We start from the raw sequence: 14,801 nt of genomic DNA, 5'->3' as shown, positions 1-14,801 counted from the left end.
TTTGGCTTTCAGTGGGCCTATTTCCTGCTCTTTCCATGAATATCCTGTTTACTCTTGTTTCGATGTGTATCATTATGTGGTACGTGTATGTATCAGCCTTATTATGCCATTGGATGGATGGACTGATAAACAAACTGTGGTGAGCAGAAAAACATCACACATTAAACCTTCATTGTCTTTTTCTATGCTTCCATGTCTATTAATTAGATAATGTACAAGAATGAGAGGCTACAGTGGGTACAGGTTCGCCCAAACTGTGTATTTGAATCCTAAAAGACAAAAATGTTCCCAATTTGGCTGGTCTTTATTTTTCTGTTACAACTTTTTGTTTTTAAAATAATTTTAATTATTACAATTTTGTTTTGCTTGGCAAAAAATCCCTGACATGGTTAAAAAATCATCCTCTTGCTATTTGAGGTTATGTAACATGGGAAACACATATCCCTGATTTATTGGGGTCGGGACAGATTTTTAAAATGTACATGTACAGTAACAGCAATCAATGAAACGGTTACTGTAAATAATCTGAAACCTCCTACCGTCTCACATTCCGAAACACTATTACATGGGCGTTTACCACACTACTTTAAAATAGTCAGTGGTGTCACTGCTGCATTTTCACAGAGAGCTTTTGTATGTGAGTATAATGAAGTTTAGATCTTTTAAGATTTGTAGATTAGTGTGAGTATAATGAAGTTTAGATCTTTTAAGATTTGTAGATTAGTGCATGAAAGCACTGCAGGGTGATAGCTGGTTTGACATATTTTTTTCTTTTTTCTGAAAATCCTTTTTTAATTCAGTTTTTTTTAAAATTACAATAAACAAAGATTTTTGTATTCTGTGCCATATTTCATAATTCAATTTAAATCTGAATGTGTTAATAATTGGATTAATCAAAGATGGAGAGTTTGAGCCACGCTAATAGCACCTTCGCCCTGGACCTGTACCGGGCCATAAGTGCAGAAAGCCCGAATGGAAACCTGTTTATTTCCCCGCTGAGCATCAGCGCCGCACTCAGTATGGTCTACTTAGGAGCCAGAGGAGGGACTGCTGAGGAAATGGCTCAGGTAAAGATTTATCCTAAATACATAAAGCTAGAATAATGTTGCAAGGAATAGACTGACAGTCATGATTTTATAATAAAATGTATGCTCCAGAATTTGTTAAATGTTGCAAGCAAGTAAGGTTTCGTTTCTAATACAGTGAAACCTTGCGTTGCGAGTAACGCAGTTTGCGAGTGTTCCGCAAGACGAGCAAAGATTTTTATTGAATTTTAAATTGAAAGTCTTGGTTTATGAGTACTAAATATCACGTACTGTATCATACATACGCTTCTTGTTGTTGATGCCAAGCGTGATCACAACTGAGCCAACGGTTTTTCTCTCTCTTGCGCTGCGAAATTGTGGGTAATAGTCTCCCCTGCTCGGTCTTAGTGCTCGTCTCTTACTGATATAATCAGCATCCGTACACGCGTGTACTGTTTACTATAACATTGTGACCACATGTGTGTGCATAAAACCTATTTTATTTTGTGTCTAAAATCGTGTGTGTACAGCGCGCATGTAAAGCAAAAGCAAGTCTTATTAGAGAGGTTAAAGATCCATTTTCTTTCTCTACTCAAGGCTCGGCCTGCTCTTTGTTTCTGTGTGCATGTGTGCGCGAACACGTCGTTAGACACCTTTCCACACACACACACACACACAGACCCCTCCTATTTTCTCTTCAAAGGTTCAGATCTGGCCATTAAGAACGCACATTTCGAGAAAAGGAATCTTGCAAGCTGCTGTAAAAATGCCCTTCATTACCTGTAGGGGACAGTCATGTTTCAATCTGAAGTGTTGTGTGTCTACTAAGGCCGAAAATGTGTTATCTCTCTTAGGCGGCCATTGACAACAAGCGACAGAGCTCATAAACGTGTTGAGCTCAAATTGTAAATACTGATATGTATTTATTTTTTTTTCTCTCCTTTAATGATGATACTTCTTTGACTGCGCTTTCTTTATTCCGTACTATTATTATTATTAGTAGTAGTAGTAGTAGTGCTTAGAATTTATTTGTATTGTTTTTATTCTTCTTATTATTATAACGCACCCTGCGCATGTGTGCAAAAAGACGAAGAATACAAAAATGTATGATAAGTTAGCCTAAAACAATATTGTTTTATTGTGTAAATGCGCTTTAAATATACACTAAACAATAAACACTGCCTTTTGCAAAGTGAAAGTGAGTTGCAAGTGATAAACGCGTGTGCAGATATATCGATAAAACTGCAAAGACATACTCTCCTTTACAGTAAATAAAAAGAAAAGTATCAAGTCCAACTATTAAGTCTGATTTTATTGCTATCATTATTCATTTTTAATTATTTTATACTTGCTGGGGAAATAAAATTTAGGCAGAGGCGTCCGCTCTGTCTTGTCAATTCATCTAAAACCCACAGTATTTGCCAACAGCGCACACAGTTTGATAACTTCACACCTATCGTGAAAAGGTGAGAAGAGATTCCGCAGAATCTTCTGACATAATGCTTGCTCTGAAGGACTATATTTACCAAGAATATAGAGAATAAGAATCATATTAATAATAATAATAAAATATCAAATAAAAACTTTATCTAAAAGCCAGACCAAATTTCTCATTCACTGCTGAAGTAGTTAAATATGCTTATACCGTAGATACATAGGTACATTTTACAAGTACAATTGCAAGTAAATTACAAACTGCATGTAATGTAAAATATGAATAAAACAGTATTAGACACAAATATATGATATGGTAGTATATACAGTGGAACCTCGGATTACGAGTAACGTGGTTTACGAGTGTTTTGCAAGACGAGCAACAATTTTTAATAATTTTTTACTTGAAAAACGAGCATTGTCTTAGTTAACGAGCACCGAGTATCATGTTTCACGCATGCGCTTCTTGTTTTAACAACGAGCGTTACGTCATCACAAGTGAGCCAACGGTTTTTCTCTCTCTTGCAGCAGAATTGTAGGTAATCGTCTCTCCTGCTGGGTGAATACACACACGCGCTGTGTGTGTGTGTGAGATGTGCGTGTGCGCGCGCACACACACACACACACACATTAACGGAGAGACCGTTTTTAAAACCGTTTAAAAATTAGCAAGGAACATCGCTAGTCACACTCGCGTGAGTGCATACTAACGGGATTACTACTGTAAAGTAAAACAACAACAACAAAAATTTGTTGTTGAGTGTGTGTGTTTGTGTCTGTGTAAGGCAGAGAGTTTGTGTGTTTGTTTGGCAACCTGAGAGAAGGGGGCCGTAAACGCGAGCGAGCCCCCCTTCAGCCCCCCTCCTCTCAGGTTGCCAAATAAACACGTAAACTTCTCTCTGTCGCAATTGTTTTCAAAGGTGAGGAGCTGTTTAATTTGTTTTTTGTTGTTGTTGTTTTACTTACAGCAGTGATCCTGTTAGTATGCGCTCACGTGAGTGTGACTAGGAATGTTCCTTGCTAATTTTTAAATGGTTTTTAAAACGGTCTATCCATTAATGTGTGTGTGTGTGTGTGTGCGCGCGCGCACATTTTACACACATACACTCTGCATGCACAAACGAAAACCCTTATCTGTCGGGGTTTAATTTTACTTTTTTTTAAGGTAAAGTACAGGTTAATTTGTTTTATTTTTACTTTATATTTTGTATTAATTATATTTATGTATTTATTTTTTTGGGCTGTAGAACGAATAATTTAAGTTTCCATTATTTCCTATGGGAAAATTAAATTTGGTTTACGAGTGTTTTGGAATACGAGCCCACTTCCGGAACGAATCAAGCTCGTAATCCGAGGTTCCACTGTACAACGAAAAAGCTCTTTACACATGAGTGCTCAAATGTAAAGCAAACACAATTATTAATTTATTCTGTATATTTAACTTCATTTACCCGTTTAAGTTGAAAAATAACGTGCCTATGCTAGTGTGCAAAAAGATGATGTACCACAAAGAATACAAAAGTGTATAATCTTTAATAAGGTTAGCCTAATACAATATTGTTTCCAATGCTGAAGCAAACATGTTTTTGTTTTTGTTTTAGTCTATTCGCTAAATACAACGCAACAGCGCGCTCCGAGGTAAACACCCACAAAACCCAGTTACTGTAATCCCTCTTCTCACCTTTTATTAACAATAGGTGTGAAGTTATCAAACCGGTTTCGCTGATGGGGGAATTGGAAGAATTGAGGGGTTTAAAACAAATTAACACAACCGAACAGACGTCTCTGCCTAAAATGTATTTCACCAGCAAAACATAAATAGAAATAAAACATTTAATTTTACCAATTAAATTAGACTTCATTGTTGGATTTAATACTTTGAGAAGTCATAAATTTACTGAATATATTCAGATTTTGTAAAATACCGAATCCTGTTTCCTTCCTAGACCTTTTGTACCATTAAACATTTTTTTTTTCCATTTTTTGTTTTTATATGCAATGAGAGTAGCCTATATATTTGTTTTTTGCATTTCTGGTAGAGTATGTCTGCAGTTTTATCAATAAATCTGCTCATATCTGTGCTCGCGTTTATCAGCCGTTTAATCAACTGCATTCATTTATTGTTAAGTAAATATTTAAATGGCATATACACACAATATATCATAAAAGATATATTGTAAAACAAAATCATGTTTGCTTCAGCAATGAAAACAATATTGTTTTAGGCTAACTTTATTAATAATTATTCACTTTTGTATTCTTTGTTGTACTTCGTCTTTTTGCACACACGCGTGCACCTTTAAATTAAATCCAATTAAATCAGTTAGATTTTTATACCGTTCTTTTTATTTACTATAGGGTCAGTTGTATTATGCTTTCTTTTGAGAGTAAACAAACCTGGTAGATTGTCTTGAAAGTCTTGGTCGGTGGCGGACTGGAGCACCATGAAACATTAATTGAAGTGCAATTCTTATGCACACAAAAAAAACTACACAGCAAAAATATGTTATATTATAACAAGAATAAATTGGCTCACATCGGAGCGCGCTGTCATATTGGAAGCGTTTATCTAGCGAGTAGCCTATATTTTTATTTTCATCGATAAACGCAGTTTATCAGCCTTTTGATCAAAACGCTGCCTTTTGTAAAGTAAAAGTATGTGTATATATATATATATATATATATATATATATATATATATATATATACACACACACGGGGGGCATTTATATGGATACAAATACATATATGGGTGGTGACCATGGTGGCCATTTTGAAGTTGGCCATTTTGAATCCAACTTTAGTTTTTTCAATAGGAAGAGGGTCATGTGACACATCAAACTTATTGGGAATTTCACAAGAAAAACAATGGTGTCCGGCAGTTACGTTTTAACGTAACTTTATTCTTTCATGAGTTATTTACAAGTTTCTCTTTGTTTACAGCCATTGAAATGTCGCAGAGGTTAACACGTAAGGAGCGGATAGAAATTGTGTTGATGTCTGGTGAACGCAGTAACTGGGTCATTGCAGCAGATTTCAATGCAAGACACCCTACGAGACCACCCATCTCCCATGCTACAGTTAGCAAACTGCTTGCTTAGTTTCGTGAAACACGTTCAGTGTTGGATTAGCCAAAATGTAGACGCATGAAAACTGTCACTAATGAAGAAACATCAGTGGCTGTCTTAGCTTCATTTAGCAAGAGCCCACAGCGTAGCACTCGCCGCATGTCACTGGAGAGTGGCATTAGTCGAACATCCCTTCGGTCGGATATTAGCTACTCACAAATGCCACTCTTACAAACTCCAACTACTGCAGCATCTCAACGAGGATGACCCAGATTGGCGCACTGAATTTGCAGAATGGGCAAAACAAAAATTGGAACAGTGATGAGGCAAACTTTTATTTAGGTGAAGTTAACAAACAAAACCACCGCTATTGGTCTGACACTAACCCACATTGGATAGATCCCTCCAAGACTGTTGGAACAAAATAAATCAATAGTATGATGTGGTATATGGGGTACAAAGATAGTAGGGCCATTCTTCATCAATGGAAACCTCAAGGCCACAGGATATGAGAAATTACTGAAGTTGGCACGTTCCCTGAGTTTTTTCAGCATGATGGTGCACCACCACATTATGGGTGTCAGGTCCAAGCATTCCTAGATGAACAGTTACATGGAAAGTGGATTGGTCGTCGTGGGCCAGTTGAATGGCCCCCAAGGTCTCCTGATCTGACCCCCTTAGACTTTTATCTTTGGGGTCATCTGAAGGCAATTGTCTATGCTGTGAAGATACGAGATGTGCAGGACCTGAAACTATGGATACTGGAAGCCTTTGCTAGCATTGTGCTCCTGCGGTGTTGCTATCAGTGTGTGAAGAGTGGGAGAAGAGGGTGGCATTGACAATCCAACACAATGGGCAGCATATTGAACACATTTTATAAGTGGTCAGAAACTTGTAAATAACTCATAAAAGAATAAAGTTATGTTAAAACCAAACACACCATTGTTTTTCTTGTGAAAGTCACAATAGGTTTGATGTGTCACATGACCCTCTTCCTATTGAAAACACAAAAGATGGATCCAAAATGGCCGACTTTAAAATGGCCACCATGGTCACCATCCATCTTGAAATGTTTACCCTCTCACATATACTAATGTGCCACAAACAGGAAGTTAATATCACCAACCATTCATATTTTATTAAGGTGTATCCATATAAATGGCCCACCCTGTATATATACTCAGCAAAAAGAAACGTCCTCTGACTTTTAACTGTTTTTACTTTCAGTAAACTTAATGTGTAAATATTTGTATGAACACTAAAAGAGTCAACCCCATAAGACATAAACTAAAAATGTTTCACAATGTGTCCCTGAATGAAGGGAGGCTCAAAATCAAAAGTACCAGTCAGTATCTGGTGTGGCCACCAGCTGCTTGAAGTACTGCAGTGCATCTCCTCCTCATGGACTGCCTATTGCGGACAGTCTGAGCACTGATGGAGGGATTGTGTGTTCCTGGTGTGACTCGGGCAGTTGTTGTGGCCATCCTGTACCTGTCACGCAGGTGTGATATTCGGATGTACCGATCCTGTGCAGGTGTTGTTACACGTGGTCTTCCACTGCGAGGATGATCAGCTGTCCTTTCTGTCTTTGTAGCGCTGTCTTAGGCGTCTCACAATGAGTGCGGACATGGCAATTTATTGCCCTAGCCACATCAGCAGTCCTCATGCCTCCCTGCAGCATGCCTAATGCACGTTCACGCAGATGAGCAGGGACCCTGGGCATCTTTCTTTAAGTGTTTTTCACAGTCGGTAGACAAGTCTCTTTAGTGTCCTGCGTTTTTAGAACTGTGACCTTAAATGCCTACTTTCTGTAAGCTGTTAAGGTCTTAACGACCATTCCACAGGTGCATGTTAATTAATTGATTATGGTTAATTGAGCATGCATGGAAAACATTGTTTAAACTGTTTACAATGAAGATCTGTAAAGTATTTTGAATTTTTACATTATTGTTGAAATACACAGTCCTGAAAAAGGGACTTTTCTTTTTTTGCTGAGTACATATATATATATATACACTACTGTTTAAAAGTTTGGGGTCACTTTCTAACTCCATGATCGTTCCTGATTTTTATTTTTTTCTACATAGTAAAGGAATGCTGAAGGCGCCAAAAAAAATGCATCAATCTCCTTTGAACAATTCATGGTGAGATGTGTCTGCTACTTATGCTCTGTAAAGACTTAATAACGCCTCTAATCTGAGGTGCTGTTAATTGGTAATTTTTCAGACTGATAATTTTAAATCAACTTCTCGTCTGCGATTGAGGTAGGTTTTGATCTTGCCCTCCTGGGATGGTCTTCATGAGAGCCAGTTTCATTATGGTGCTATGACAGATTTTGCAAATGCACTTGACAATACTGTTCTTGCAAGAACTATTACAGAAAGGCTGACCTCTGTGTCTTAAAATAACAACTAACTGTTGTTTTTGTTGTTGTTATGTAATTAGCTAATTCCATATGTGTTATTTTATAGTTTTAAAATTCCCAGTATTGTTGTAGAATCTAAACAAAAACAAAAAAATTTCCAAGTGACCCCAAATTTTTGAACGGTAGTATATATATATATATATATATATATATATATATATAAAATAAAGTGTCATTATTTTTTGGGCTGTGAAATTAATAATTTAAATTTTCATTATTTCTAATGGGAAAATTTGGTTTTGGTTTACGAGTGTTTTGGAATAGGAGCCTGCTGCTGGAACGAATTATGCTCGTAATCCAAGATTCCACTGTACATTATAAATGCTATATTGACATTCCTTTAATGCCCTTTACTTTTCTTTAATAAGGCATAAGAAGTGTTGTTTTCTTTAAATCAAGCTATAATTCTGTTAATGGTAGAAATGGGGATTTTAAGATTTTTAGGACAGTCCACCCTCAGACCTCAGAGTTTTGGTATATCCACCCTGGTTCTGCAAGAAGGGCTACTGGAACATTTTGGTGTGTTCTAAAACACTTTTAATTTTGAAATACTTGTAGTAATGTTGAACCTTTCATGTGACAATAAATTATTTTTACTTGTTCAATATTCAATAAGTTCATTATTGGGATAACAACTGGCAGCCCAGGATAAAATTATGCAAGCCCACCTACATAATTATTATTTTTTTTGCATTGTCATAACTAGGGTATTATACCAGGGAAGAAATAATACCACATTACGTAATACATTTTCTTCAAACATCGCCAAACATTTTTTAAGGATGTTTTATAACTTTGTTCTTTGTGCATATTTTTATTATTAATGCCTAATATGTATTAACAAGGAGTGAAGAAATTGTTTTAAATCATTGCAGGTTCTGTCCTTCAGTTCAGTTCCTGATGTTCACATCAACTTCAAGACGCTCAACTCCGCTATTAACAGTCCCAAAGCCTCCTACATCCTTCGACTGGCCAACAGGCTTTATGGAGAGAAGACTTTCAATTTCTTATGTGTAAGCCTTCCAAAAACTATTAATTTTTTGTTTTTGGTTTGTTACAACGCATGTCTATATAAGCCCCCAGCACAAAGCAACAAACGTGCTGACATTTAGGTAGTACCAGGGCTAGGAGCATTGCTCCAGGATAGGGAAAAGAAAATAGAAAAGTGTAAATGGAAAAAAGAAAAATTAAAAGAAAAGAGAAAAATGAAATTTAAAAAATAAGTAAAAAGAAAACAGAAAAGAGATAAACTAAAAAGAAAAAAGAAAAGATAAACAAAAAATAGAGAAGGATTAACCCTGTCTCGAGGATACAGGGGAGTTCTTACTTGTATTTATTTTAAATGTTTGTCTTTTATTCCGTTAGTGATTCTTTTGTTCAATTATTAAGCCCACCTTATCTCCGAACGGAAAAGCCTCCCAAAAGTGTGCACAATCACTCCCACAGCTCACACAAACAACCTTCCCTCCAATGCCCTGCATCGGGGCTTTGTATAAAAATACCCAGGTGCGCTAGCACCACGCGCTATCCCTTCACATCATAACAGAATGTCAGCACTTCTCCAAGAGCCCGCAGACTTGGAGAGGATTCAGCAAATAGTAACAGGACAAGCAGGAGTGATTGGGAAACATAAGCAGGCACTAACCTCGTCATTTTTCGGAGATACGTACAGTAGGATATCGGAGCGCATTGAGCAGATCCAAATACAGCTCAGTGTGTATAGTATTTCTGGGTCACGACTCTCTTGTGGGTCATTTCTGGGTCATCAGTCTCTTCTGAAACTAGGCCTACCAGTTGATCTGCTCCCCTCTCCAATCCCAGTCGCAACTATTTAAATCAGGACCCATCACACAGCAACACACCGAGCGCTTGTCATTCCTGGTGACACGGATTTCAGAGTTACATGTAATGCGGGGGGTTCCCCTGGCTTCAGCTCCATAATCCCAGTATCGACTGGTCAACCAGGTCAGTCTCTATTTGGGGCTCCCGGTGCTCCCAGAGCTGTCTAAAGGGGATCTGACCACCTTTCCCAGTCTTTCCCAAACCAGTGGATCTGTCCACAGTTCCCCAAGATTACTGGGATCTTAAAAGCTACAGTATTCTCCAAAAGGGAGGCCTAAAAAACTGCCCCCTCGCAGACCTTTTGTGTAATGATGCGGGTCTCTGCCAGCCAGACTCAACCAGTCAAATGTTTGGACACATTCAAGGGACACAATACTTAAGGGATCAAGACTATGAAATAATACATGGAATTATATATCGAGCAAAAGTCTAAACAATGCAAAATGTTCTATATTTTAGATTTCTCAACAAAGTGACCTTTTGCTCATATGACCAGTGTCCTGGGTGTGTTGTGCCTTTTGTTTCAGGAATATGTGGACTCTACTCAAAAGTTGTACCGAGTTGACATACAGGCAGTAGACTTTATTGGATCATCAGAAGAGTCACAGAAGATCATCAACCAGTGGGTAGAGGAAAAGACTGAGGGTAAGAACCAATTATTTTTAGACACATTACAAGAATTGTATTACAAGACCATGTTGAAATGTTGTCTTTCTTTTGGTTTCAGGTGAAATCAAAAACATTTTGCAGCCAGGGACAATCACAAAAATGACTCGACTTGCCCTGGTAAATGCGATTTATTTCATGGGCAGATGGAAGCATGTGTTTTGTATTAGAAACACTAAAAATATGCCCTTCAAGATAAACAAGGTGGAAGTCAAAAACACATTAATATAATAGTATTTTTTTTCATAATGTATAGAATAGTATTGTTATTGCTCAATACTGTTTGTTTATGATTATAAGAATGAAACAAAACAAGTGCAGATGATGTACCAGAAGAAGCAATTCCTCTACAACTACATTGATGAGTACAAGCTGCAGGTCCTGGATTTGCCATATTTAGATGAGGAACTCAGTATGGTGGTGCTTTTACCTAAGGAGTCTGTGGATAGCTCAGACACACTTCAAAAGGTTTTAAAAATTTTATCTTATGTCCTTCTAATGATCTACAGATAATCAAAATCTTTTGCAGACTGAACTCTTAAAAATTTTTGCTATTCCATTTCATGTTTTTTTTTTTTTTTTCTTGGATGACACTCCGCCCTCAGGGTACTCGTACTATTATTGGTAAACTTTTGGAAGCAAAAAACTTTGACAATTAATGCTAGTCATACTGCTGCCATCCTTCTTCCATCCAGTATCATCCTTCTCCAAGGAATCCTTCTGACAATTCCCCCCAAATTCCTGTTTTTCCGATTCTAGACGAGGCAGTTGAATTTGCACCACGTACCCCTCCCAAAACTTATATCAAAATGGTCTTCAAATGGCATTGCAATAAATGTTCAAACTCAGGGCAAAGTGCACCATTTTTAAGTTATGAATGTCTGTTTGGTACCCATGCTAAACCACTTTGCTTCCTTGATTCCCACCTCTGTTGTTGATCTGATTGGACAACAAGACATGTTATGCTGAACAGCTCGAAAAGCGCATTGTAAATCTTTTTTTTTTTCTTTTTTTTTTTTTTTAGAAATCAGGTCACTGAAAAATAAATAATCTCTCCAAAATGGCCCTAATATTTCTGCAAATAAAAAGGCATTGAATCAAGGCCGGTTCTACGGCAAATGTCTTGCCCCTTCAAATAAAATTTGGTAGATTTTCCTTATATCTCTGTCCCTCTGCTGTGTATTCATTCACAGGCTGCAGCGCGCGGGCACACACACACACACACACACACACACACACTCTTACCCTGAGCCCTCAGTAAACATCTAATCACCGTCCGTATGCAAATAAGTCAAGACGTAGCCTAACGTAGTGTCGTGTCGGATTTCAGCGTTCACGGAATGGAAAGACTTTGAAGAAGCTGCAGCGTTTTTTCAGTTACAAGAAGCACAGCGATGAGTCCACGTCCGCTAAATTTAACAGACTGAATACAAATTACCGTTGTCTGACCGACCCCTATGTAAAGCCCCGCCCCACACTGTAGTTCATGGATGAATTTGTGAAAGTTTTTCCAAAGGGAAATAGAAGACTGTTGTTGTAGAGGGTATTGGAGAGAATAGAGCTATTCATTTACTTTAAAAAAAAAATAAATATATATATATATATATATATATACACCCCCCCCCACACACAATGATTCAGCATAAATTTCCTCTTTATCTCTCTCACCAATGCATGCTCATCCCTGTCTCCTCGGATGTATAACCTTTAAATGGAAAAAAAAAACTGATTTTGTCATATGCATCCATTTATTTTATTCTCTGGCTGATTTTCTCCAAAAACAACATCAACAAAGCTAAGCTTTTGGATCTCTTTGGGAAAAAAACTATCATCCTGAGTTATTGAAATAGATACATGAAATGTAATATCACACAAGGCTTTTTCTCAAATAATTCAAGAAGCAAATATTAGCACATTCACACAATTTACAAAATATGAGTATAAAGTAAAAGCTGGTTATAATTTCTGTGTCTGAGAGTTTGTCGTACAGGGAGTGACTGCTGCAATGAGTGTTCTAAACGCAGCCCTGTGACACACACACACAGACACACAAATTCTCCAGGAATTGTATTACACTAAAATTTTACCATCATAGTCTAAATATTACCTGACAGTGTCTGCGTGTTTGTTGTGTAACAGCTGGAGAGTGAACTTACAGTGGACAAGCTGAGAGAGTGGACAAATCCAGAGAAGATGGACAGATCAGCTGATATTGTTGTCCAATTTCCTAAATTTAAGCTGGAAGAGCAGTACTCTTTGACGGGTATCCTGAGTAAAATGGGCATGAGCTCTTTATTTCAGGAGGATGCTGCAGATCTGACAGGCATGAGCAACCATGAAGGCCTTTTTGTGTCTTCGGTGACCCACAAAGCTTTTGTAAAGGTTAATGAGGAAGGCACAGAGGCAGCAGCTGCAGCCATATGTGAAATGGTTCTACAGTGTCGTAGACCAGTGAAGCACTTCCTGGCAGACCACCCCTTCCTATTCTTCATCAGACACAACCCAACTAAAAGCATTCTCTTTTTTGGGAAGTTCAGAGGCCCTCAGTAGGGATCTACTGTACAAACCATAAAAAGCAATGCTTGTAAGTCTTTATCAATAAAAATGAACACTACGCTCAAATAATTAGTGAAATATATTTGAAAGGCAATGAGGGTGCATTTGGATTTTTGGACTTTTGGAGAAAATTGAGCAGAGTTTCTAATGTGGTTTAACCTGTGTATATTATGTTTATGTATGTTCATGTCAGTACTCAGTGTGGTACAATTTGTTGCTGAGCTGCGCTGAGGAATGCATTATTATACCTATGAGGAAAATAATCCATTTAATTAAAATACTTATATCTAAAACAACAAGTGTGTTTTTCAAACTGGCTAAAACCTTGTTATGCTGATGATGTAATGATTCTGTTAAACTTTTTTTCACCATAGTTAAATCTTTTTCACCAAGGTAAATGTAATCCCACTAAAACAGATGAAATAAAAACTGATAGTTTAAAACCTCTTTAGAAAGTACAGCTGATCATGACTCATTAATTTTATGTACTCAGTCTGCAAGAAATAAAGGATCATTTTACCTGCAGTTTGCTTTTAAAATCATTGTTGCTGTTTTTTTTTAATCAATAAAATATTAATTTATTTTTCAAAATTAGAACACAGTAACACAGAACGCATTCTAAATGGGATTCCAGTTCATTGCAGGCCTCGCAACACTGAATCAACACAATGACACATTTATTATTTAACACAATAAATATGCATTCATCCATTTATTAATTTAATTTTGTATTTACAAGCAGACAAGAAAAATTACAATCCTCATGTTGTGTACTGTATAGTAACTAACCCCAGAAAAATAGAATTGGTAATACTGTATTTTGTAAATTAGAATATTATCCACTATTGCTCTGGATATAGTAGGAGAAAAAATATGTACTATACATATTTTACTATAGTAACACAATATGTATCCAAGTATCCACTAGATATTAAGATTAATACATACCACATAATGACACAAGTCAAGAGTAGAATTACAACAAAGTACACAACATAGTCATGAGCAATGCAGGTTAATAATCACATTTAAAGCAAATCTCAACACACTCAAACATTTACACGCATATACAAAAGTCACTGTATGTGTTTCTTGAGTGGAACTGAAAGTATACTGCTGATGCTAAATGCTAAGTAGTTGGATTAGACAAGAGGACAAATGAGGTTGCTTTTAAGGGGTTTTACATACACAACCAATTGAAGTGGATCCCCTCCAGGTCACTTCATACGATCTATCTTCTAGGTAAGAAGCAAACCATTGCCACGCTTTTCCACAGATTTCAAGGCTTGTATGAATAGATAATAGAATCTTGTGGTTCATCATGTCAAAAGCAGCTGACAGGTCCAGCAGGGTGAGAACAGATAATAGTTTGGTTGATCTAGTTGATTAAGCATGGAGCTTTTCAGTGACTGTGCCACTTTGAATCCAAATTCAAAGTGGATTTAGATCTGAAAGGCAGCAGTGCAGGCAGGATTCATTATTGGATAGATCTGAGAAAAGCACAAATCCAAAACACAATCCAAAACTTACAGTCCCCAGAGCAGGCAGGATCACACACAACAAGGTCTGAAAGAGTAATGACATTCCAAAGAGCAAAACCAGAAATGAGATTCAAGGGATGGGTAGGATTGTTTACCAACAAAGATCACTGGTATTAAACACAGAACAAAAACACAGTATTAAACACAGATAAAAAATATAGTATGGCATTGTAATGGCGATCTACTCGTTTCAGTTCTCCGCCATTTCTATAGGGGATCGGCACAAAGGATTTGACGCGTAAAA

General features: G+C 37.1%; 1 protein-coding gene across 3 annotated transcripts; it reads left to right on the top strand.

The window, feature by feature from the left end:
* Positions 1–616: 616 nt before the first annotated feature.
* LOC128514941 (leukocyte elastase inhibitor-like) lies at positions 617–13,518 on the top strand. Of its 3 annotated transcripts, XM_053488857.1 has the most exons (7): positions 617–637; positions 900–1,067; positions 8,828–8,965; positions 10,322–10,439; positions 10,522–10,664; positions 10,761–10,928; positions 12,600–13,518. In XM_053488857.1, exons 2-7 carry the CDS (start codon positions 900–902, stop codon positions 13,008–13,010), a joined length of 1,146 nt encoding a protein of 381 aa, XP_053344832.1. In that variant the 5' UTR covers positions 617–637; the 3' UTR covers positions 13,011–13,518. The 3 variants fall into 3 exon arrangements, with proteins under 3 accessions (XP_053344832.1, XP_053344834.1, XP_053344831.1); XM_053488859.1 differs by lacking the exon at positions 617–637 and having other exon boundaries at positions 653–1,067; positions 10,522–10,580; XM_053488856.1 differs by lacking the exon at positions 617–637 and having other exon boundaries at positions 653–1,067.
* Positions 13,519–14,801: the final 1,283 nt, after the last annotated feature.

This window comes from Clarias gariepinus, chromosome 27 (genome assembly GCF_024256425.1).
Source record: "Clarias gariepinus isolate MV-2021 ecotype Netherlands chromosome 27, CGAR_prim_01v2, whole genome shotgun sequence".
Classification (NCBI taxonomy): domain Eukaryota; kingdom Metazoa; phylum Chordata; class Actinopteri; order Siluriformes; family Clariidae; genus Clarias; species Clarias gariepinus.
Note: the sequence above shows the minus strand (reverse complement) of the source record. Positions and strands in the feature narration are given on the sequence as shown.